Source organism: Pteropus medius, unplaced genomic scaffold, assembly GCF_902729225.1.
Source record: "Pteropus medius unplaced genomic scaffold, Ma_sr-lr_union100, whole genome shotgun sequence".
NCBI classification, from domain to species: domain Eukaryota; kingdom Metazoa; phylum Chordata; class Mammalia; order Chiroptera; family Pteropodidae; genus Pteropus; species Pteropus medius.
The window spans coordinates 2,908-28,805 of record NW_024353407.1 but is presented as its reverse complement, the minus strand read 5'-3'; the positions used below and the strand labels follow the sequence as shown (position 1 = coordinate 28,805).

General features: G+C 61.6%; 1 protein-coding gene across 1 annotated transcript; it reads left to right on the top strand.

Moving 5' to 3' along the window:
* The first annotated feature begins 6,456 nt into the window (after nt 1-6,456).
* On the top strand, nt 6,457-24,784 carry CRLF2 (cytokine receptor like factor 2). Its single transcript, XM_039850486.1, has 8 exons — nt 6,457-6,583; nt 14,013-14,115; nt 15,558-15,721; nt 16,318-16,451; nt 19,711-19,873; nt 20,597-20,702; nt 22,862-22,946; nt 24,530-24,784. Exons 1-8 carry the CDS (start codon nt 6,502-6,504, stop codon nt 24,782-24,784), a joined length of 1,092 nt encoding a protein of 363 aa, XP_039706420.1. The 5' UTR covers nt 6,457-6,501.
* The last annotated feature ends 1,114 nt before the right edge of the window (nt 24,785-25,898 follow it).

Here is a 25,898-nt window from a genome sequence, read left to right as displayed (position 1 = left end):
TTTGAGCAAGTAGCTAAATTCTGCAAAGAGAATTGATTGCATACAATGTACACATATTCAGATATCTTTATATTTTAATATTCATCATAAGGAACTGATTCACGCACCTGTGGGGCTGCTAAGTCCAAAGTCTGTCTGAAGAGGATTGGCCAGCAGGGCAGAAACCAGGCAGGATATCTATTTTGCCGTCTTCAGGCAAAACTGATTTTTTCTGCAGAAACCTTCATGCTTGCAATGAGGGCCTTCACCCGATCAGACCAGGCCCACCCACGTGATGGAGGGTGATCCCTTTGTTTAAAGTCACGAGAATGTAGGTGCCGACCACACCTACTCACAAGATGTGTCTGCGGCCCCTGACCCCTGACCCTACTGCCTCTGTCCTGACTTGTGCCATGCGAATACCCCTTAGACTGGGGGACACTTGGTCATGTCTGGGGACATCTTTGGTCGTCACAGTGGTGGGAAACTACTGGCATCAGGTGAGTGGAGAGCAGAGAGGCTGCTCAACACCCTGCAGTGAACAGGAGGCCCCACCACCGAGACTCACCAGCCACAGGTGTCGGTGGTGCTGAGGGCAAGGAGCCCTGTTTGAGCATGAGAGACTGTATCATCTATCCATCTACCCATCTCTGCATGTGTCACATATATATCATCAATCTATATCTATCTGTCTGTCATCTGTCTATCTATCACCTATCTATCCATGTATCGTCTGCCCATTATCAATCTATATCTATCATCTGTCTATCATCTATCCATCTATGTATCTATCACCTATCCATCTACCCATCTATCCATGTATCATCTATCCATTATTAATCTATATCTATGATCTATCCATTTATCATCAATCTATATCTATTTGTCTATCATCTATCTTCTATCCATCTATTCATCTATGCATGTATCATCTATCCATTATTAATCTATATCCATCCATCCATCTATCTATCCATCTATCCATCTGTGCATATATCATCTGTCCATTATGAATCTGTATCTCTCTATCATCTACCATCGATTGTCTGTTTGTGCCAGTGGGTAGCCACGAGGGGCAATTCTGTCCATCCTGTCAGAATCCTGCTTCTGTTTCTCCTCCGTTCACCTGTGTCACTAGAAACACAGCTCCTGGCAGCACGGGACGCGGAGCTGGGGAGATCCCGCGTGGGGACGTGGGTGAGCGAACGGAGCCCTGGTTTGTTTGCTCATTTCAACAGCGACAGGGCTAAGTGGCCGGGGCAGAGGGCCATCGTCCTTGCTGGCCAGGCATCTTTCTGCTTGGGACCCGATGGCTGCTCTGGACGGGTTTGGGAGAGGGGCTCAGCCAGGTCCTGGGGCCTGACTTTTAAAATACAGCCACTTCTGTTCATGCACACAATGCACTGTCATTCACAGTAAAGAAAAGTTATGTAACAAGCCATGGAAGACTCTGAGGAATCTTCAGTGCAGGTGACTAAGTGACAGAAGCGCATCTGAAAAGGCCACCGAGCGTGCACTTCCACGCATAGGGCGTGCTGGAGGCCCTAGGAAGATCCACGGCTGCCAAACGTTGGGTAGAAGGTGGGATGAGCAGGTGAGGCACAGAGGGTTTTTAGCACGGTGACACTGCTGTGCATGACACCGTGAAGGTGGACACATGTCATTCATTATACATTTGTCCAAACCCATAAAACATCCAACACCGAGTCAACCCTGGTGTTCACCACTTAGCTGATCGTAACCCATCAGCGCACTGATAACAACCCGTGAATGACACTTTAATTGCAAGCGGCATGTTAACAACGTGTCCACGCGTTCACCGGCTGTAACGACGACGTAGCGGGACATTCACAGCGGGGGGGGCCCTCGGCCGGGGGCGGGAGGCTGCGGGAACTCCCTGTGCTTTACCGTCCACTTCACTGCCAACTGAGGTCTGCTCTAAAAATAAAGTCTACGCTGTGCTTTTTCAAAGCCACTTCTGCAGGTTCCCTGCTCACCCCTCCCACTGGCCTTGGGCTGCGGTGTCTGCGCCGGACCCCTCGCGGTTTCTCCTCGGCTGACAGCAGTGAGCACAGATGGCATCCGAGGAGGAGCGAGTGACGGGGACGGCGGGGGACGGCGTTTACTCATGTCGATGGGGACGGCGGGGGACGGCGTTTACTCATGTCGTTCCCGTCGTTTTAACGGCGAGGCGCAGTAGGGGCGGCCCCGGGCCGGGTGGAGCCGCCGCCATCGCCATCGCTGTTCCCGGCCTGGTCACCCGGTGGGAGGGGGAGCGGGGGGCAGGGAGGAAGAAGCATAGATGTCACAGGTGTAAAGTGCAGCGCGGGGAACACAGTCAATGGTACTGTGATTCTCCCCGAAGCAAGAATGGGCGGTGCCTCCCTGACTCCACCCCCTCTCCACCCATCATCCATCCATCCGTCCACCCACCCATCCATTCCTACGTTCTTTCATCCACTTATTTCTGCTGTCAGCTTTCAGGAAAGCTTTTAGACTTTCTGCCTGTCAGACACAGAGTGGCCCTGAGCAGTGCAGACCCAGAGAGGCAGAGCCCTCCACACCGTGTCAACCATCACCGCACCGTTCTTGACATTAATTAACTCACTGATTGACATACTGTGTCTCTGCTTCACCAGCATGTAACTTGCATCTGCGAGACCCGCTCACATCTCGAACACGAAAGCCGCTTCTCCGTCGAGGTGTGCTTCATTGCTCTGGGACAGCGGGTGCAGTGCCCCCACGTCTCTCCAGGACACTGGGCTGCAGCTCGCCCTCTCCCCGGTCCCTCTGTGAGAAGGAAAGCTGGTTGGGGGGGGAGGTGGCGGCAACACGGAGCACTGTGGGCTGCAGGACCCGGCACCGGCCTCTCCTCAGCTGTCATTTCCAGGACTCGTGCCCCAGACGGTCATTACTTGGTCAAGAGAAAAGGTGCAATGAAGGAGACTGTTTTCTTTGGCGCGTGATGTCAGCAGGGTACACGGGTCCACGCTCCATGCGACGTCTGTGCTGGCTGGTCGCTGGGGACAGTGGTGGCCAGCGTAGGTGTGGACATGGCTCCCTTCTCCCAGGTCAGACACGCAGGGCCCGTGACTCACTCGCTCACCTTCGGAGCCAACTGTCCCTCCGTCACCTGGGAGGCTTCGGGTCACACGGCACTGCCTCCCACCTGCTCATCTCTACCACAGTGGAGAAAGGGCCGAGGGCTCTGCGCCCGGTTCTGAGCTGTGAGGTCGCTGCGGTACGGTGTGCGTGACCTGCGGCCCATCCCGTCTGCTGGGCAGGACACCCCGTCTCTTACGTCACGGCTTCCCGTACGAGCACGGGTTCTGGCCAGCTTTGGCTCACAGATGGGTCTGATAGGCAACCACACGCTCACGACAGCCGGCTGCCAGCACAGCTGCTCATGGTCACATGCGGCTCGCCGAGCAGAGCGAGAAGCAGCAGCGGGCAGAGCGAAGAGCAGAGATCTGTGCACCATGTTCTCCGCGGCACAGCTCAGCACCGCAGCGTGACGTTTGGGCCCGGCAGAGTCTGGGCCGCGTCTAGGGCACTGTCACGGCGAGCAGGCAGCCGGCCTGGAGCTCGCGCGTTGCGTGTCTGTCCCGGGATCACGCCGCACTCTGCTGAGACGCAATGGCCGCGCGGAGAAATGGACCTGGGTGTGACGCCCTCACGGCGCCTCCCGCGCAGAGCTGAGGTTCAGGGTCTCTCTGCGTGAGTCTGGGCTGGCCGTGCATGCGCTCTGGTCCCTGGAAGGCGCTGGACGTCACGGGTGAGTGACTCACGGGCCTGGATGGCTCCGTGCTACTTGGCGTCTGGGCCGGCACCGAGCGCAGTGTGCAGGAGTGCGCATGGGGCATCCAGAACATTCCTGCTCCATGAAGCCTCCCGTCAGCCACGGCCCCAGGCGACAGCTCGTGGGGCCACGTCATTCCGTCACCCCTCAGAGCATGAGGGAGGAGGCTGCTGCTCACTTTCTCCACCAAGGCACGAACTGATTTGTCACTTGTCATCAGGTGGCCAAAATAACACGGACACGCAGGACGAAGAAACGGTGCCACATGGAGGAAACGAGGAACTCCACGCCGCCATCGTCCTGATGTGACTCCCCAGGCCTGTCTGGACTTGTGACGTGCGAACAGCACAGTGTCGGTCGGTGGCTTTGCGTGGAGGTGACGACGAAGAGGATGTGGCACGGGGGTCATGACGTGTGTCCACGAGAGAAGGAGCCACGTGGAATGTCCACGGGGGGGGAGGCTGCTCGCCGGCCCCGTCCCCCCAGTTCTATTTCCATGGGAAAGGGAGGGGCCGAGAGTGTGACAGGGCCAGTGACAGGTCACCTGGCCACCCGAGTCCAGCCGTCGTGGCCTCCGTGCCCTCGCCGCCAAGTTCCCTTCTCGGAGATGCGACTTTCACTCTGTTTTGGGGTCAGGAACCGTGACCGCGGGGGAGACGCTCCGACTGCACGAGGACGGGGCTGGGAGCACGTCCCGTGTCCCAGTATGTCCACGTGCCTCTCTGTTCCTCGCAAGTGACAGGGACACGCGCTGCTCCCACTTCAGTGACTCGACTGGGCGTGATCGGCCAGTGTCAGAATCCACACCGCTCCATCCCCATAAATCACTGAGCTCCGCACGTCAACAGCCCCAGGCCTCAGGAGAGTCACCGCAGGCTGAGCTGTCCACCCGACCTCGGAGCTGCCTCTGTGCCCTCTCCTGCCTCTGTGTCACTGCAGAGTCACCCAGCCCTGAGTGTCACTCGTTTGACGGGTGAGGAACTGTGACTCAGCATGACTTTGGGATGCAATATACTTGCCACTATTTGTGCCGTCTGACGTATTGGTATTGCGGCCGTACCTGCTACTTTGATACTTGATACTGATAGCGATACTTGCGATGCTGTCTTGTCATCATCTGTCTATCTATCCCTGTCATCTGTCATTATCTATCGGCCTATCGTCATCTATTTATGTGGCCTAAATGCAATATATATCTCTCTGTCTATCGTGTATCATCTTATAATCCTGTCCATCATCACAACAAAAATACCCATGTCTATCTATCTATCTATCTATCATCTATCTATCTATCATGTATGTATCTCTCATCTATCTACCCATCAATCATCTATCTATCTATCATCTATCCATTATCTATCAACCTATCAATCATCTATTTATGTATCATCTATCTACCTATCAGTCATCTATCAATCAATCTATCTATCTATCTATTATGTATCTATCTGTAATCTATCCATCATCTATGCATCTATCATCTATCTATCTATCTATCATCTCATTCTGTGTATCATCTATCATTTATCTATCATCTATTTATCTATGTATCTATCTGTCACCTATCATCTATTTATCTATCTATCATGCATCTCTCCCTGTATCTATTATCTATCTTACTAGGTTGTCTATGTCCTAATCTCTGTGTAGTACAGAGAATAATAGCCTTGAAAATATTCACATCCTAATCTGTCGTATTTATGAAAACGTTACCTTACGTGGCTAAATATCTTGGTCTGACGGGAGTAAGAATCACGATGGGGAGATCATCCTGGATGCTCTGCTGGCCCAGGGCTCCTTGCTCATCGCAAGGAGGCTGGAGGGTCACAGCGAGCAGCAGGGGACACAGCGATGCAGAGCACGGCCCAGGAGCTCTGTCAGCTTCCAGACGCTGGAGGGGCAGGAAGACACAGCGTCCCCCAGGACCGCCCGAAGATGCACACGCAGCGTGCCGGCACCCCGAAGCAGCCCGGAGGCCAGGGCTGGACTCTGTCCCCTGGTAGGCGCCCGGGGCCGAAGGGTCCCTGGTTCACAGCCAGGACGAGCGCGGTCCGCCTGCAGCCGGCGGGGTCCGCGTTTCAGTCTGGCGCGGACGTGGTCACGCCCTCCCCACGCCTCCCGTCGCTCACGGGTCCTGCCTGCGGCTATGTGTGCACGTGCCCTGCAGCTGCCAGGTGTTTGACAGGTGCAGGCGGTGCTGGTGTTTTGAGTCAGCATCTGTGGCACGTTTGTGGGCAGAAGGGATGGAGGAAAGTGGCCCGCAGAAGGACAGGCATCTCTGGGGATGTCCAAAAAGTCATCCTTTACGTGTGCACATGTGTCCTTTACGGGTGCCGTCCTCGTCACCGCTGGCTGGAGGCCGACAGGGGGTCAACCTGTCACCTCCCGCTGAGCAGTGCACCTTGCTGTCCAGGAGACCTCAGTGACGTCATGGCTGCAGAGGCCACGGCAGCCTCACGGTCCCAACCCCGCGTGGTGCACGGACCCCGAACGCGCTGTCCGCATGTGATAAGCGCGCAGGCAAAGCCCGCCAGCGTGGCTGCCACTGTGACCCTCCCCTTCTCGTGTGACAAGAGTCATCTTCTCGAGCACAGCATGACTCTGCTTCCTGTGCTCACTTCCCTACTTTCCCCCGTTTAAAGCCCGGCGACTGCCCGCGTCGGGCACGAGCCGCAGAGCGGCAGCCGCGCACGCCCTGCCCGTTCCCGGCGTCCGGTCCGAGCATGGGGGGGCCCTTCGCGCCCTGGGCGGCCGCCGCCCTCGTGCTGCCGGGGGTCCTGATGGCTGCGGGCCACGCGGGAACCGGTAAGGCTGCCCGGACGTGTGGCCGCGCGTGTGGGTGAACGTCCTGGCTTTTTTTTTTTTAACATCTTTTCCTTTTTCAGGTATTTCTTTCGTGGTCTCTTTGGCAGCCTCACTGCTGTCCACATAAAACTTGGAATGAGTTTGCACAGGTTTCGAGAACCTACGAACCGGAGGCCCCCCTGGCAAGGGGCCCGTAGGCCACTGGGCTCGGGATGAGCTTCGAGTGGGAAAATAAATGAGCAAGGGGCGCGTGTGCCCGGAGGGGCCGCGGACGCGGCGCGCTGCTCGGCGCCTTCGCGGGGGTAGGCTTTCGTGTCGCCGAGTGGGTCAGTCCCCACGGGGACATCGCGAGGATGAGGTGCTGTCAGGAAAACGAGCCGTCCCCACGGCGCGCCTGGGACCCGTTCGTGCGTGCGTCCGCCTGTGGCATCGTCCGTAAATCCCGCGGCCGTGCTTCGTGACGATGACAGTGACGATTGCGCTGGCGCTGTCCTCACCGTCCGTCTGGGTCCTGGGCTTAGCTAGGAAGCCGCCGCCAGGCTCACGCTGCGAGCGGAACTGCCGGCAGCAGGAGGAGGGAGGCGGGAGGGACGCGGACGGCGGGCGCCTCTTGGAGCAGAGAGCTGGGGCGACTTTCCTGCCGGCGGGTGGCACAGGCGGAGCACGCGGCTTCTCCATGGCCCCCGTGCATGGCACCCCCGGGACAGGATGGGACCTTTTATTTCTGATGGAGTTTTATCCATCCTGCCCACCTGGTTGGGGAGCGTCCCCAGCCCCCGTTCGCTGCAGTGTTGGGGTGGCGGCTACACAGAGAGGGAGCGTAGACGTGCTGTCCCCTGAACTGGCACCGACGTGAACCCCAAACCCTGTGTGGGGCCCCTCCCCTGTTTGCAGAAGCTCGAATCAACGCCTCTGTGTGCAGGAGGCGGGAGGCAGAGCCGTGAGGGCTTGTGCTGTGCTGGCAGCTGCCGGGGCGCCGGGCAGTCCCCTGAGGCCCCCGCCGTGTCCACACACCCACTGGCGGAGAGTTTGACGGAGCATCCCACAGCTTACAGCCGCTCTGCAGCCCGGACGCAGCTGTCAGGACCGGAGATGGGCAGGTCCCCGAGCCAGCGTCCTGGACGGCCAGGCAGCCCCTCGGGGACTGTCTAGTGACTTCCCAGAAAACCAGAAGCGAACGGCGTTTGTGGTTTGTTCGCTTTTCTCCGTCTGTCGACAGAGCTTCCTTCCCCGGGGTCGGTAGAGCTGTGACGACTGTCGTGAGCTGGAGTGAGGGCCGGGTCCCGGGGGCTCAGTCACGGGAAGGGACACCCGCTCCCGTCCCCACGTGTCCCCATCATGACTGCGTGAGGCTCTGCCAGGAGTGTCCACGTGAACATACAGACGTGAGAGCTGGGGTGCGAGGCAGGGTTCCCCCTGAGGCCGTGTCCACTGTGAGTTTCCGTGGGCTGGTGCTGAGGGCGGGACAAGGGAGACGAGGGGCCCCGGGACAGGGGCCACTCAGGGTGTGTGCGGGTGAGAGAGGGAGCGGACGGGGGCCCCCTAAAGGCTGGAAATGGTGGGGGCAGGTGACCCCCAACACACAGACCGAGGGCACCTAAGTGTGCACGCAGTCCAGGTTGCAGCCGGAGCCATATGCCACATGCTTTGGCCGAGCTAAGATGTGGGCCGCGGGCAGTGGAAGGCAGGGCCTGGAGCAGAGTCGCCACCCTGGGCCCGCGGGGTGCAGGCAGGGCGAGGGGGGCTGAGGGCAGCCCGAGCCACGGGACCCGAGGCTGGCAGGGTGACAGGAGGGTGTGTCGTGTAGGTCGTAACGCCCGGTCAGCAAGCAGGGAGGGACTGAGCAGCCGAGCCCAAGCGTTTATGTACCTGGAGGGACCTCGTCTGGAGGCACAGTCTGTGCAGACGGGAGGAGTGAGGGTCTGAGGCGGAGCAGGTGGCCCTGAACCCAGGGACGTTGTCCGTCACGAGGGACAGAAGTTGCAGGGTGAACAGTGTCCCTCCAACGTCCGCCTGGAAGTTCATGGTGGGACCGTTTAGAAACAGGGTCTTTGCAGAAGTGACTGAGTGAATGATCTGGCCGGAAGTCATCCTGAGCAGCTGGCCCTAAACCCAGTGACAGTGTCCTCAAAAGAGACAGAAGAGGGGACACAGACAGAGGAGAAGCCACGTGGACACAGAGGCAGAGACGGGAGGGACGTGGCCACTAGCTCAGGGATGCCTGGGATCCTCAGACGCTGGGAGAGGCAGGAGGGACCCTCCCATGGGGCCTCCGGAGGGCACATGACCCTGGGACACCTGATGTCACACAGCTGGTCCTCAGCACTGGGGAGCAATGCAAAGATACATCCTTGCTGTGACGGGCCCTGGGCTGCGGCCGCCACCCAGGCTGGTGACTCTGTGGGTGAGGTGTGCCCAGGACCTGCCGTGAGCTCGGTGTGGCCCCTCGCGGACCTTCGGAGTTTGCAGGCAGTGTTTGGTGGCCTCGAGTTACAGCACAGCAGGAGCCCCGAGGTCGATGGGTTATGGTAGCGGAAAGGCGGGACCCCAGAGGTCGCCGCCGCTGTCACTTCAGACACCAAGGTGCGATGACAGTTTTCCAAGACCGTTAAGGGTTTGCCCAGGAAACCGCACTCTGTGCCCTGGGAGTGGACCGTCAGCTGGCCCTTGCGACAGGGAGCCACGCGCACGGAACGCAGGACGGGGACAGGGGACGCCGCGGCGAGCCACGACAAGGTCACGGCAACCCGCGTGTGCTCTGTGTGGTGACGGCTGTGAGTTTATCGTCACAGAGGGGGCCCTGGGGACGATGGCGTCAGGGGCTCGTACCCCGTGCAGCCGGCAGTGAACGTCAAGTGTGCTCGATCCAATGCTGTTGTTAGCACTTCGGCTGCGTTGAAAATGAAGGCGACAAACAGGGCAGGACGGGAGGACGGAAGGAGGGAGGGGGAGGGGGCACAGCGTGCCCTGAGCCGGCCTTACGTGCTGTGCCGCGAATCGCCCAGCGGTACCGGGTTGAGAGTCCCTCGCTGCACGCAAGCTCATTAAAGGCAATTTTTATCACTCATCAGTCGCCTTCTCTGTACGTGTGCGCGCATTTTTTTCACCGGGAACCGGGTTCTGCCTCTAGCAGGAAATTCTTGGTATCGAAGCGGTGACCCAGGGGTGGCGAATCTCTTCATCTGCAGATATGTCACCGTGTTTGTTTTTCTGAGAAGAGGCTGGAGCAGGAGGCTTATGAATCAAAGCCAGCTTTTCAAAAGCCCCAGAGGTTTCACAGGCGCCTGGGGGAGGCAGGCGGGCGACAGGGAGCCCCGTGTCAGGCACCGCCCGTGGGGTCCCTGCTCAGCACGAGGGTCCGGCAGCTGTGAGCTGACGCCAGCGGACGCCGGGGAAGGAAGGGGACAGCTGTACAGGGCCGCGGCCCACGCAGTGTGCCCTCGGCCAGTGAGGCCTCAGCGTCCACGGCTTCGCAGCTCACTCACGGGGCTGTGTGGCTGTCCCCACGCGCCATCCGAGACCTAGCTCATCGCCCCAAAAGGACCGCATCCCATGATTAAACCACCCACACCCCCTCCCCGGCCCTGGCGCCCTCTTCCTGTCTCCGTGAACGTCCTCACAGTGGACGTTTCTTCTGCGTCTGCGTCTGTCACCGAGCATTGTGTGTCCAGGGTCCCTGCACGTCATACGTAGCACATGTCCGGCCTCCCTCCTCTCCACGGCCGAGGAATATTCCCCTGCGAGGGGTCACAGTACAGTCTACGTATCCGAGGGGGTGACTCTCAGACGTCGACCCCGCGGTCCCTCACTGGAACGCCTGCTGGTCGGGACACGGCAACGAGGCGGGAATTCGCTGCCACCCCTGTCGATGCAGACGTCCCCAAGTCCGGAGCACGGATGATCCCAGCAGGAGGTGTCCTAGGAGGGTCTTAAACAAGAGTTTTAAAGCTCAAAATGAAGTGGCTTATTTTAAAAAAACACAAAAATTTCGGCGTGATGCACAGGACGGCGCATGGGCGGCTCCTACACGACTTGCCTCTTCGGTGCCTTTTTCCTGCAGTGTCCCCTGCAGCCTTCCCTGGGTGGACGCGGGGGCTCCGGGGAGGCGGGACTTGCCGCGGGAACGCACGGCTGACGGGGTGGACATGGGCAGCCCAGACCTCGTCGGTCTCCCTTTCTACGCACAGACGGTCCCGTGGCCATGGCGGCCTCGCTCAGGGACGCTCTGTGCAATTGGCACTGGACGCCTGTGGCTTGTGAAGCATCGGACAGAAGCTCGTAACGACCAGGAAAACGGGCAGCACGTGCGCTGTGAGCGGCCGCCGTGGGGGACGCGGCTGTGCCGGGCGTGAGGTCCTTCTGCGGAGCAGCGGGCATCGGAAAGCAGGGACGCCGAGGCCACCGGGCAGACACGGCGGCGGTCGGCGGACGTGGAGCCCGCGTGACGGCTGGGAACCGGCAGGCGGGCGGCCGCGGCGGTGAATTCTCTGAACGGTGGGGAAATGTCATGGCGACAGGGGCCGCTTGCCAGCCCCGAGGCCGCGTCCTCGCCGGAGGAGGACGGAGGAAGCCGTGCGCTCCTCGCGAGCGGGAAGCGGACGGCGCAGCGCCTCGCGGGCGGCCGAGCAGGACGCAGCGGGGAGCGACCCGGCTGAGACTGTCACACAGGCGAGCTCGGCACAGCCGACGGGCGGAGCTCACGGGGCCGAGCTGCGTGGACACGTGTCCCCTGCAGGGAACGGTCGCCTGGCACGGCCCCACCTCTGCGGTGGACGCTTCGTCCAGTGGTTGGTCACACTGGTCCTTGCGGCCCGGGAGCTGGTCACGCAGCCTGGGGCCGGACACCGAGCTGCCCAGGACCTGGGGGATGACGGCCCCACGCCCTTACGTTACATTTCGAACATGACCGCAGGGCGCGGACAAGGGCACTCGTGGGTCCTCCATGGGGCAAGGAGCTTTGTATCTTGAAAGGCTTTGCGCACTTTCCAGCGGGATGGGACTGTCCTGCAGGGAGGCCGTGCAGAGCCGGCGGGCAACGCGTCTCCCAGGAGAGTCGCCGGACAGAGCGGAGCCTCCGTTTCTCATCTGGATTTCCCCAGAGGACGCCGAAGGGTCGCGGCGTGCCCATCCCGAACCTGCTTTATGGCCCCGTGAGGACACCGCACGGCCACGGCGAGGCCGCGAACGACTCACAGGGCTGGCACGGCCCCCCACGCCTCTGTCCTTCCGTCCCCGTCACGGGGACCTAGCCGGGCCTCTCTGAGACGCAGCAGAAACGGCCACGGAGCAGGTGCACTGAGCAGAGACGGGACAGGGCAGCGGACAGTGGCCCCCAGTCCTCCCTCCCGATGACGTCGACGCTCTTGCCTTGTGCCCGGGGACTGGCTGCCCGTGTGGGGCGTGGACGGACGCAGTGACCCTCACACCCATCTGCCATCCTGCTGGCAACCCAGGCGCCTGGGTGACTGATCAGATGCTTTCCACGGCGGGCGGCCGGGCCATGACTGCACGCTGGGCGACACTGCGGCGGCCGCCTGCTCCCTGTGAGGGCTCGAGGGCAGTCAGCACGGGGGAAGGGCACACTGCTCCGGGGAGGCGGGATCCCCACAGCCCGGCGGCCTCCCCAAGTCCCTCATCTCTGGCGGGAGCGAGCTGCAGGCGGCCCACACTGCAGGCGGTGACTTTGGGTGACTTCAGGAGTGGCCGCGGCACACACCAGGAGAGCTGTGTCCACCCCGAGAAATGAGGGCATGGCTCACGCACCCACAGACGTGGCCCCCGCATTGCACTGATTCCCAGAACCTCTGTGGGACACGCAAGCTTGGAAAGGCCCCCGAGTGCCCCCGACCCACGGCCAGCCAGAGGGGGCCAGACAGGTCCTTCTATGCCACCTCCGGGGACCCCGCGCCCAGGGACCATGTCCGCCATCCTGGGCCGGCAGCCCCCACCCCCTCCAAGCCGTCCCCTGCGCCCAGCACGAAGCTGCCCCCCGCTCCCTCCGCTCCTTCCTCCCCTACCCCCGCTGGAGGACACCCTCGCTACAGCAAGGTCTGGGGAAACAGCCTCTGCCTGCTCCCATTCGGGCGGAGGGTCCTTGATTATTTCCACAGGGTGGAGAGCCGCTGACCCGTGGGATCGGAGCGGGCAGAGGGACGGTTGCTTACAGATCTGGAGACAGATGGGTGAAGTGCAGGACGGGTTTGGGGTTCACTCTGGACGAGTGAGGGCCCATGCCACAGGTCACGGCGAACTCTGAACCACGGGATGCACGGGGACCCTGTCCGTGCCCAGCAGGCAGAGCAGCGGGGCCGAGCCCACAGCGCCGGGGCCTCAGGGTGTTCGTGTCTTCCTCCAGGGGCGGGGGGCTGCCCAGAGCTGGACAAGCTACATGAGTGCCTGACCCCGTGACCCCAGCCCTCTGTGGACAGGGGTCTGTCCCTTCCGGCTCACCTGCATCCTGCTGGGTGCCACACATGGGGGGGCCTCTCATCCACCCCCGTGCGCCTGTCTCTGTGTCTATCAATCTACATCTGTGTGCTCTCTGTCTCCGCCCCATCCACCCATCGACCCATCGATCATCTATCTATCTCTCTATCTCTCTCTCTCTCTCTCTCTCTCTCTCTCTCTTTATCTATCTTTCTCTCTCTGTATCTATGTATCATCGATCTAAGTATCTATCATGTATTATCTATCATCTATCATAAATGTACGTGTGTTTCCAGCTGTCTATTATCTATCATCCATTTGTCACCTATTTATCTAGCCATCATCATCGCCATCATCATCATGGTTATTATCATCATCATTCGTTTATTCATCCGTCCATTGATCCGTCCATCTGCCCATCCTCTATCCCTCTTTCCATCCATCTCTCTCCCTGTCTCTCCACCTGTCCACGATCTACTGATCATGGGTTTTTATGCCTCCACTTCTGACCCAGCACCACAGGCCTCATTCCAGCGTCCCGTCTTTTCCACTCGGCCCCGGGCTTCCCCGGCAGGCAGGGAGCCAGCTTCGTCGCCCACGGTGTCCCTGCCTCTGCGCCCTCTGCTCAAACACGCACGTCGCCTGCTCTCGGAGTGGCCGACCCGCCCTCGGCACACACCACCCCGACTGAATGCGGTGTCACGTTTCGAGACCGAAGGCCACGGCCGCCGTCGGCTTCTCCCTGCCGTTGTCGAGCGCGCAGGTTTCAGGGCGACAGGGAGCTTCGGGGACAGGCGACCGTGTTCCAGGCCGTCCCCCGTGGCCACCGGGCGCGATGTCCCTGACTTGTCTGTGGCGGTCACGGTGGTGCCTGCGCCTTCGGAGCAGCCGCGTAGCGTTGTCGCGAGGGGCGGGGGGTGACGTCCGCTCCCGTTCCCGCCGGCCAGCTCCCCCCGGCGTGACCGTGACCTCACGGCCTCCTCCCTTTGTCCCCTTCGCCAAGGAGACTCCCTGCAATTTCACATCGCCAACTTTAACTTCGAAACGGTGCAGGTGACATGGAACGCAAGCCAGTTCCCGGCGGCCAATCTGACGCTGCTGTACCAGTGAGTGTCCTGGGAGGGGACGAGCCGCCCCGTGCCCGACGTGTCTCCCTCCGGGACGCCGGGCAGGGTCAGGGCCGGGCCGGGACGCTGGGAGGAAGCAGGACGCGCCGTGCGCAGCCAGGCGTGGCGCTCGGCCCCCTGCTCACCTCGGCCGCAGCCACAGTTTCCCCCCCCAGTTCCCGGGAAGCGATGACAGGGACAAATGCGGAACCACATAGGTCCTCAGCAAACGGGCTCGTTTGCCAGGCTCGCGCCCACCTGCCCGGCGTCTCCGCGGCCGTCAGCGCAGCAGCCTGGCTGCCCGGCTGTCCTCGCCGCCGGGGGCCGCGGCCGGCACGCACGTTCGCGGGCTCTGCGCAGCGGGATTGCCCCGCAGGATGGTCCCGGCGCGCTGCCTGCGGCCACTTTGCAGACACAAGCGTGTCTCCTGCGGGCCTCGCCTTCCACGCTGAGAGGCACAGGCTTCGAGGGGGAGGAAGGGTTTTTCCAGCGCCCATGGTTTCGGTTCTGCAGGGCGAGGGGTGTGACCTGAGGTCGCCCGTCAGCCGTTTGATGACCCGTGAGATAAACGCACAGCAGCACAGAACAGGGAAACTTTTAGATGACTCGATTTGGGAACCAAGACTCATACAAAGAAGACGCCCTGCGTTTCCGGGGGCGGGGGGCACATATATGGTCCCCCGAGTTTTCCAGGCATCGGTGTCTTCGTTGATAAAGGGCCAGGTCTCAACTGAGATGCGGCTGCGCTTTGAGGTGTTAAGGATGGAGCCTGAGCTGGTCCCAGGCTGGACATGATGGTCATGGACATTCAGGAACGGCTCAGGGACACCCCAATTCACGGGGCCCTCGAATCCGAACGGGGTGACCCTGCGTCCCGAAGTCCGTTGGCATGAATTCCCGGGCGGTCGTAACGGCCTGCTGCAAAGTGCATGTCTTACAACAACGGACTTGCGTCCTTCCCCGTCCTGGGGACCAGCAAATGACATCCACGTGTCTGAGGCCTCGCTCTCTCCGGAGGCCGCAGGGGAGGGTCCCTCCTGCCTCGCCCAGCTTCTGGGGGCTCCGGGCGTCCCCGGGCTGGTGGCCGCGTCCCTCCCTTCTCTGCTTGTGAGTCCACATGGCTTCTCCTCCTCTGACTGTGACAGGGACAGACATGTTTAGGGCCACCTGCTCCCGGACAATGTCACCTCAGAGCCTTCGCTTAGTCACATCTGCACAGACACTGTTCCCACACACGTTGTCATTTCTCAGGGACCAGAGACCAGGGCGAGGACAGGAGTTTGGAGGGTCACAGCGCACGCCGTGCGTCTGGAACATTCTGCGGCTCTGAGCACTCGACTCGGGGGACACGTGTGTGTGGACGGGTCTTGCTGCCGTTCACGGGGAGCGTGGCAGGAGACGGGTCACCGTCCACAACAGATGGTCCTGTCCTTCCCCCGCAGCTTCACTGGGGACACGGCTTACAGCCGGTGTGCCCACTACATTCTGCGACGCGGCCGCACAGCCGGCTGCCTGCTGGCCGCACGAGGGGACTTGATCCTGAGCCTGTCCCTCTGGGACGGCGCGGCCTCTCTGTTCAACCAGACCTTGTGGACCAGCGACTTCTGTGAGTGCCCAGCCCCCAGCCGCCTCTGCAGCGGGGCAGCCCCGTCCTGCCCCAACCCGGGAGGACCAGACCTCGAGAAACTCCCACGGCCCCACCACCCGGGTGGGCGGGCTCACGCCGCTGGAAGGCAATGTGCTCCCCCCAGCTCGGGGACAAGGGACCCCGCCTACCCCCGGCCCCAGCCCACCGGTTTCTGTCAAGTGCCTCAAGACCGAGCCGCGCATCTGGGATCAGGAAACGCCATAGAAATTCAGCCTCTCTCCAGTGTCTACTCTTCAGTCTACGTTTCTCCGAGGTGTGGGCTGTCACAGCTCCGCCTCAGAGTCCGACGAGCTCTGCGAACCCCCTCCCTGTTTCTAAAGTTAATCACGGACACCGGTTCCCTGACACACACACAGATCCTCGTAGCTCCAGTGAAAACCCCTAGTAAACGTGTCCCCAGGACTTAGGGTGTCCCCAACCTCGTGAGCCGCCAGAGGAAGCGTCGGCAGAGGCAGAGGGACGCGCGTCCGAGCAGCCCTGGCCCCGTCATTTCGGGCGCGCGCGGTGCCCGTGTCGGCCGCGGTGGCCATCACGGTGCCGTGTCTCGTCCCCAGTGAAACCCAGCTCCCCGACACATCTGAGTTTCCAGTGGCATCAGGACTCGGTGACGGTGACGTGCTCTAACCTGTCCTACAGGGGTCTGCTGTACGAGGTGCAACTCCGCAGCACGTTCGACAGCGAGTGGCAGGTGAGTGGGGTGCACTCGGCGCGGGGCCGGCGTGCGGGCGAGTCCCCGGGTGCCGACGTGGACGGGCCCCCTCGGTGCTGAGTCCGCGTGGGAGGACTTGGTCGTGCGGTCGTGTGGAGCGGCCCGTCCCCGGCCGGCGGGCCGGACGGTCAGGCGCGGCTCCACGTAGGGTCCTCGGGCCAGACTCCTTGTCACCGGGGATGCTGGGGTCTCGCTTTGTAAGCCTTCAACCGATTAGACGAGGCCCACCCGCATGAAGGAGGGACTTGGAGTCCATTGGTCAGAAACGTCAATCACAGCTGCAGATCCCTGCATGGGGACAGCTCGCCTGGCTTCCCACCGAGGAGCCGGACCCCAGGCCTGGCTGAGTTGACATAAAATTCACGTCATTACATCCGGACCATCCATGCCTCCTGGATACTCGGGGACGCCTTCTGGCTCCGAGTCCGTGAGCATGGCCGATGGGGTGAACCCCTCGGCCCCGAGCAGACAGCAGGAGACCCAGAGTCGGGGCGAGTCCCACGGGCGTCTCGGCCCAGGACTCGGGGCCTCCGCGGAGCCTGCACGTGCCGCAGGGGCCTCCGTCAGGACGCACTCGAGATGCACCTGTTGGGTGTTGAGCAAGTCAAAGGCCCTGGTCAGTGGTGGCTCTTGCTGCTGGGCACCGGTCACTCTTGCTGCTGGGCACTGGTCACACTCGCCGCGGCCCAGCCGGCTACATCCGTGAAGGCAGCAGGGTAACCCGTCGACGGACGGACAGGCTCCTGCTGTCACAGAGCGTGCACAGGAGGACGGAGACCAGAGACAGACGTACGCCGGGGACAGGTGGCCGAGGGCGCTGAGAAGCAAGGCGAGGAGGTGGCAGGCTTTTCCAGAAGGTTCTGCGTCCGCACGGGGCGACGTAGAGTCAGGTTGGGGCCATGAACCGCTGGCACCCTGTGCACAATGCCACCCATGCGTTGACATCTTTGTGGTCACTGTGCCCTCCACCTGCTGTGCTACAGCATCCTCACGACCCAGAGCTCAGGCGGCGCGGCCTGCCAGCCGGACCAGCTCCCAGAGGCGGCCCGTGCCCGGTCCGGCCTCCCTGCCCTCGCCCACTCGCTCTCAGGGACTCGGCCCCGCCGGTCTTGGCTGGCTGGTGTCGCCCAAGACAACACCGGCTGCTCACGCACGGAAGGAATCTGAGACAAGGGAACGTTGAGCTGTGCGGAGGGCTTTTCCAGGCCGACGGCCCACAGCGCGGTGATGTGTCGCACACCTGCTGAGTCCTGGCGGAACGTGGGACGCGGGACTTGGGGTCCAAGCTCGGTTTGCAGGTGAGGTCGAAGCGCCTCCCGGAGAGGCGGGCTCCGCGATCTCCCCTCAAAATGAGACGGTGCCTGTGGTTCCCCTCGGGACACCGCGGACACACGTGTCCCCCCACAGTGCGGGGCCCGGAAGCCTGGGGTCACAGTGTCAGCGGGGCTGCTTCTGTCTGGGGACTCCAGGGCACACTCTGCTGCCGGCTTCTCTCCCAGCTGCTGGTGGCTTCTGGTGGCCCTCGGGGGACCTTGTCTCGCGGCCACGTCCCTCTCTGCACGCTCCGTGTTTGTCCGTGCGGCTTCTGCTGGCTGCGCCTGTGTGTTCTCCGCGTCCCTTTTCCTTTGTGTGTCTGTGTCTGTGGCCCTTTTATGACGCCGCCTGTGATGAGATTACTCGTCTCCCTTACCGAGTGTACCCTAACTTCTTCACATCTGCAAAGACTCTGCAGATAAATCGACACTCGTGGGCACGGGCCTTTGGGATTTCCACGCTTGCTTCCGGGGGACGTGACTGAACCCAGAAGGATGACCCAGCCGTGGACCACGGCTCCGCTGAGGTCCGACACGGCCGGGGCCACCCACGTCCACTCTGGTGTTTGATGACTGTCCGTCCCCCTTGCCGTGGTTCGAAGGCCATGTGTCCGGGGACCCCGGGCGCACAGTCTGCGGTTCCTCAGCACCTGTGACCATCGCCGTGTGATGTGTGTGGCGACGCTCCTGTGTGTGAACGGAACGGTCCTGCTGGTGGCCGTTCGCTCCTGCTTCACGGCGCTGGGCTCCGTGTCCGCAGGAAGAATTGCGAAGGCGGGTGGCAGTGGGGGTCCCATCACTGAGCCAGGCGGCCAGGACTGCCTCTGTCCGCTTCCGTCCTGCCGACGGCTGCGCACCATCATCTGAGCTGGAAACTTCGCGACGCACGGAACGAGGGTGGAACGTTTTGGCAAAACACACGTTCTCGAGTGACATGGGTGGAGTACGTGCAGCAGGAAATACGATGGGGGTGAGGGCCCCTCACGAGGTGGCCGTGCGTCACAGAAGGGACCGGGAGCCTGTTAGGATGGGGACGAAGGAACACAGAGCTGGACTCGAGAGGACAGATTTGTGACCATCAACGCAACGCCAAGCAAAGCCACAGGGGACACGGGAGTCCCGGGACCCCGCGGGGAAGCTAATGCACGTGATGCTATTCAGTGGCGTAGAGCGGTGACAGCCTTCGAGAAGCCGTACGTGGTCTTCCTTCGGACGTATTGGTTTCCCGTTTTACAAATCGATCGTCAGGAAATAATTGAAAATGCGGATGAGGTTTTGTGCACACACGTGTCCGTCGGAGCATGAGCTTAAAAAAAATGCAAGGCACGGGGAGCATCGGAGGGTCCTGCAGCAGGAGCTCCGTCAAACACATCACGGTCCAGCCGTGTGAGAAAAATCTAAGCAGCCTTCGCAGGCCGTTTGAAGGAGTCTGGCGGCGAGCAGCCACGCGTGCGGCCGAGCACCGTGGTCTGGCGAAAATGAACGGAAAGCAGGAAATCCGCAAAAGCAATTTTTTCCCTCGTGGCGATATTTTGCAGCTACGAAAAAAAAAGGTTTTTAAGTTTTCTACTTGGCCTTTGTGGCGTGCGTGCGCGTGGTGTCCACCCTCTCGAAAGTCAGCACGTGTCCCTTTTGCGTTTGCAAAAACAACGTTGCCTTTTTTTTTTTAAAGGAAGAAGTTGTCACCAGTAAGTAATGTCTGAAAAGCACCCGTACATGCTTTGTTATGTTTTTCCCTTTTCGGAGGGGAGCACGGACGTGGGGACCCATTTGCTTCCCGATGTTGTTCTTTCGAGGACGAGGACTTGCACAGAGGAAGTGACACGCGGCGCCGACGGCTGCCGGCGGGGCCTGCGGGAGCCCCCGGCAGGAACGAGAACTGCCGGGGTCCAGGGTCTGATGGTCGCCTTTGTCTCCCACTGCAGTCCAGGGAGGAGGAGGCGTGCCACGTCACCGTGGGGGGCCTGGACGCTGACAAATGCTATTTCCTGCGGGCCAGAGTGAGAACACAGGAGTCCAGCTACGGCCCCGACACCTACCCCAGCGACTGGTCAGAGGTCGCACACCTGCACAGGGGCGAGCTGCGAGGTAATGTGTGCAGGCGGAGACGCCGCCTGGGGACGGGCCCGCACCACGCCCGGGGGACGGGGACGGGCCAGCACCACGCCCGGGGGACGGGGGACGGGGACGAGCCAGCACCTGAGAACACTAACGACCTCCGTCCCTCCTCCGGACATCAGTGTGAAAGCGGCTTCTTGGGTGGTGTCTTCCCTGCCGCCTCCTTCATGCAGCCGATTCTTACTTTTCCTTTCTATTAACTCAGGAACAATAACAAGCACCATTTATAAATGTCCTTAGACTGATATAGGTGTCGATGTGCAGACAGATGACACATGATGATACATAGATGATGGATGGATCGATGCATGGATGGATGGGGAGACGATGAATGAATGTATAGATAGATAGATGATAGATACATACATATAGATGATAGATAGATAGATGATTGATAGATGATAGATAGACAGATACATATAGATGATAGATACATGATGATGCGTAGATGATGGATGGATGGATGGATGGATCACGGCCGAGGTCGACCTGGATACCCCAGCGCCAGCACCGGCCGGCGTGCGGGGCGCGTGCGTGTCTGGGAGGAGAGCCCACGTCCGCTTCCGGGGTATTTTCCGGACTTGCCGGCGCCGGCAGGGGGAGGGGATCGCCGAGCGGGCAGGGCCTGTTCGCAGCGTGATCGGGCGCCCGTCCGTGCCGAGAACCGACGGCGCCCGCTCTGCTTTGCTTCAGAGTCGTGTCAGGACCGCGCGTTCTCCCCGAAGTTCGTCTCGATGTCCACCGCGGTCGTGGTCCTGACGCTGCTGTTGCTCCTGCTGTTTCTGTGGAAGCTGCGCAGGTGAGGCCGCGGCCGGCAGCTGCGTCGCGCTGGGGGGCGCGGGGCTCTGGTCCCCGCATGGGCACAGCCCGCGGGGGAGGACACGCGTCCGATGCGGCGCCGCGTGCCCTGCACTGCACTCCGGGCCCAGCGGACGTCACGGGGACGTGGAGAGGAAGGTGGGCCAGTGGCTCCGGACGGAGGTAGCGCTTGCCAGAAACGTCGTCTTGGGAACCGTCGCCCAGATGCACGTTCCCTGCGAGCAGCGTGGAAGTGGCTTCTGGGGTCCTGCGCCGACCCCGCCGAGCGCGGCCCTCCCGTCCCCCCGGAAGTGACGGACGTTGACGTTCATCACAACATCCTAATGCCGACGACTGGATCTGTGAAGGGACAGGACTCGCCCGAGAAAAGCTCGTCCAGTTTCTAGCTCCGGGGACGCGGCCAAACAATGACCTTCGAGACGGCGTTTCAAGAACATTCCGTTCGGTCCTGTTCTCCGTCAACCTTCGACACAACGATTTAACCACAGCTGTGTCCACCTGTCCTGAGAGTTACCTGAGCTCAGGTGTTCGGCCGTGAACGACGCGCACAGGGCCCTCGTGCCACCGTCGCTTCTTAGGATGCCGTTCCCATAGCAACGGGGGAGCGATGCAGAGACAGAGGCTCTGGCTCTGTGCTGGGCTGACTTGGGCGGCGTTACACGCACCCCCGTCACAGCTAGACCCAGCACAAGGACGCGTCCTCGGCCTCTCGTTCATCATCCGTGACCTCGGTCCAGTCCTGCCTCCTCAAGCAGCTCCGGCAGAAGCCCCCGACATGCTGCAGACGTGATGGCACCGTCGGAAGCGACAGTCGGCTGGCGACGTGTCTGAACGCAGAGCTGAAGGGCCCCGAGGGATCACAAAGGTCACCCTTCCTGGAAAGTCCCACACTCGCCTGTGTTCACGAGAAGCCCGCATGCTCCACGAGTGTGAAGCCAACTGTTCGTGTGCTAGAGCTACCACAGGACAGCACTGAACACTGGGCACTCGAACGACCAGAATTTACTCTCTCGCCGTCCTGGAGGCTCGACGTTCGAAACCCAGGCCCAGCCGTAGGCAGGGCTGGTCCCTCCCGCGTCCTACGTCCTTAGCGTGTACGCAGCTAAGTCTTCTCTCCGTGTGCTCACACGCACTTTCCTCCACGGGCACACGCATCCCCGCTCTCTGCCTCCTGTCACAGAGACGCCAGTTGTATTACATTAGGAGTACGGTCAATTACAACCTCTTAGGTTCCTTCCCTGGGGCCTGTGAATTAAACTGACCACGCTCAGATTACAGGAGAAAAGGCATCTGTTTGTTTGCTGATGTAATACTTTTACACATGTGGGGGCTTCGAAGGAAAGAAATTAAATCCCAAAAGGCATTCGTCTGGGGGGCTGATGTACATTTTAACAGAGGGCGACAGATTGTGCAGAAGGGGCCAGACAGAAGAACGGCAGGCTTGTGCCTCCTCACAGGTCCGTGGTGCGTGGGAGGGAACCACGGGTGGATAAAGTTTGCCCTGGGGATTACCGCGGAGCCCGTGCCGGTGGTGACACTCACTGCGTTCACTTTCCGCTGCGGGCGGGGGACAGGCAGCTCGACCAAGGGAAGCTGCCTCCGCAGAAAGGGGCATGGATGCCGTGATTCTGGGGAGACGGGCCGGGGGTGCACAGAGCCCTTCTCCTGTCTACCCGTCCTTTTTCGAGGGCCTTGGGTTGTAAAGAACCGGCGATCCGCAGTGGCCCGCTTTGGGGCGGCCCCCGCCGGTCACCCTGAGGCCCTGTCTTCGTCACCTCGTTTCTGCGGCTTCACCTCCGGAAAAGCCACACCTCCCAGTCCAGTCCGCGGGCTCAGGGCTTCAGCCCACGCGTTTGGGGGAGACACGGCCCCGCACGGGCACCTGCACTGGAGAATAAGCATCTCCACGTGGTGGGGCTGTCGTGTGCAGAGCTGCGCTCTGCGCCCCGCCTGGTGGGTGGCGGGTGCTGGGGACCGCAGAGGCGCACGGGTCAAAACGGAGGCCTCGGTCCCTCCCCGGGACCCGGGCCTGCGAGGTCACCGTCCACGGCCCTTGCGGGCTCTGCGTAGGGCCCGAGCGCTTCGCACCCGTGGCCCGGCTTGCGCCCCACCTGACCACACCGTCTGCGTTCATTTCAGCGTGAAGGAGCTGGTCATGCCCAGTGTGCCGGACCCCAAGGCCTCCTTCCCAGGTCTGTTCGAGGCGCACCGCGGGGACTTCCAGGTAACGCCCGGCTTCCCGTGCAGCCGCTCTGTGCATCTCGGCCACGAGCCCCTTTTGACCTGCACACGGCAGCTCCGCGCTCCTATCTGCCGCTCAGAGGCGGCGGCTTGGAGGGTCCCCGGAAGCCGTGGGCCTGCAAATCAGCCGGGAGATCAGCGGCCCCAAGACACCTGCTCAGCCTAATCGCCCGCCCATCTCCCCAGGAAGCCGAGGAGCCTCGGCCCGCAGGGCTGGGCGCCAGGCGGGAACTTCCGCTCTGCAAGGTCTGAGGCAGCCGTGAACCCACCCGGCAAATGCTTGGCACGGCTGAGCGTCAGGCGCTGGGGAACTCGGCCCCGTCCCCAGGAGCTCGCCGGGTGCTGGGGACGCAGGCCGCGGCTTTACAGGACACTGTGGTCCCTGTGGTTTCATTCCCGGGGGCCGCCGCCCACTGATAGGTGCTGGAGGCTGAAAAGATCACAAATTTCCGCCCCCCCCCCAGTCCTGGGGGCCAGCGGGGTGAAATCAGGTGTCCCCGAGCTTCGCTCCCTCCGGAGGTCCCGGGGAACGGTCCTTCCTGCCTGTCCCGGCGTCTGGGGGCCCCAGGCGTGTCCGGGCTGCTGGCCACGTCCCTCCCATCTCCCCCTCTGTGTCTGCGTGGCTTCTGCTCCATGTCTGTGTCTGTCCTGTTCTGCCTCTGATACAGACACTGTCACTGGGTTTGGGGCCACCTGCTCCAGGGGGACTCATCCGGTCCCTCACAAATCACGTCTGCACAGACCCTCTTTCCAAATAAAGCCCCACGCACAGGTCCTGGGGACTAGGACTCGGGAATGTATTTATTTGGGGGAAAGTGTCGGCACCATTCAACCTCCGACAAGGACAGGGTGAACTTCACAACTTCTTAGGTGTAGGGGATGGAAAGGGTCACGGGGGAAATGATTTTCCCTCTACTCCCTTAGGTTGTGTGCCCGAGGACTGTAAATTAAGTGAGGAAAAAAGGCAGATTAAAAAGAGAGATTAGCAGGAGCTGAGGCCTATTTTCCACGCAGGCAGGGGGGTTGCTCATAGGGAACAGGTGGCTGCGGCTGCAGCTGCTGACGGGGGCGACAGCTCATTGCCACGGGGCCGGGCCTGGCGGGCGGGAGGCGGGCGGCAGGCAGCAGGAAACGCCTGGTAATTGGGGTCGTGTCGTGGGTTTGTCCCAGATGCCACCTGGGGCAGGGAGGGGATGAGGCCCTGTGCAGACGGAAGCTTCTTCCTAAAAGGGAAGCAGATGCCGTGGTCCCAGGCAGGAAGGGGTGGCACTCGGCTGCTGCATCTCCGCTCTGGGTGTGTGGGCTCAAAGTCGCCCCTGTGGACAGCGGCGTGCGTGGGGGGGCGGGGCGTGTGCAGACCCCTGCGGGGCACAGAGAAGGGGTGCGGTCAGCGGGAAAGCCCCCTGGTGCGGCCTTCACCCCGAGGCCGGGCTGCTGCACACCCGACCTCTGTGCCCAGCCTCCCGGGGCTGGCTCGTCACCATGCCGCCCGTGAGGCTCGTCCCCCGGGGGCCCGGAGCGGGCTGCGTGTGCTCGTGACTCAGTCCCGACCTTTCGGCCCCGCAGGAGTGGATCCACGACACGCAGAACGTGGCCGTGCCGAGCAAGGTGGAGCCCGGGGAGCACGCGTGTGTCCTGGAGGACGCGCCAGGGGTCCCGCTGCCCGCGGCCCAGGCCCCGGCACGCGTGACGACGCCGGTGGCCCCGGACGACGCCGGGCACCACGGCCGGCCCCGCAGCCCGCCACCGCCCGGCATGGACGGCATCTGTCTCGCCGGCTTCTCGTTCGGGATCAGTGACAACTCGTACGTGACTCTGTGAGGGACGCGAGGCGCGAGCCAGCACCGGCCGTGTGTGGACGTTTAAAGACCGAGCGGGCTTCTCGGGGACGCGGCCCAGGCCAGGGATACCCACGGCTCCGTCTCCCGACGACGCGCGTGGCCCCCATCCCGGCCCGGGCACCCGCAGGCGGCTTCGCTACAGGAGGGGCGTGTCTCGATGCCGCGCTTCCCAGGACTCAGCTCCTGGGCCCCATCCTCGTGCCCGATGTCTGCACATCAGACCGTGGTGGGGGGCCACCTCCCCCCTGGGGGACAGACAGAGCCCTCACCCCTCGGCCCCTCCTTCCTGGATCCCGTGTCCCGGCATAGGCAGCCAGGTAGCGAGCACCTGCCTCACCAACGCCCGCCCACCCCCAGCTCTGCAGCCGACAGGGGCGAGGCCCACGTGGACGGAACGCAGAGATTTCGTCCTCGGGGACCCCGCCTGAGCCTGATCACGACACCTGATCTTGGTTCAGGTTCGAGTCACATTAGACTGTGAAGACGCTTGAGCGACATAGGCTCCGCGACTTGTCCCTTCCCCTCTGCTGCCCCCTGCCTAACCCCACACATGGATTTATGAACTGGGAAAAAAAGTCTTTTTCTATTGAAATAAACAGGCAGTGAGTAGGAGTAGGTTTCCAGAACATGTCTAGCGCTGTTGGGAGTTGATAATGCTGTGAGAGATTTGTGTTGCGTGTATCGTGTCACGGTCTAGGCAGTAGCCGCCTGGGATGTCCCTCAGGTCCCTGAGAGACTTTATCGTGATACACCGTTTGGGCCTTCTTCTTCCTCTCCTCTCCTCTTTCTCTCCTCTCTCTCATTCTCTCTTCTCCCTTCTCCTCTCTCTTTTTTCTCTTCTCTTCCCTTCTCTTCTCTCCTCTCTCCTCTCCTCTCTTTCTCTCTCTCTCTCCCTCTCTCCTCACAGCCTGGGCCCCGTTGGCTGCGACTCTCTGTGTGGGGGGCTCAGGGAAGAACCGTGAAAACATTTCCTGGCTGCCCCCGCCCCCCAAGAACCATCCCCGAAGGCGCAGCAGAAAGAAAACTCTTTTATCTCTGAGTGACACGGGAGCAGCCCGGACCCCCGCTACGGGGCCCGAACTCGGAAGGACTGT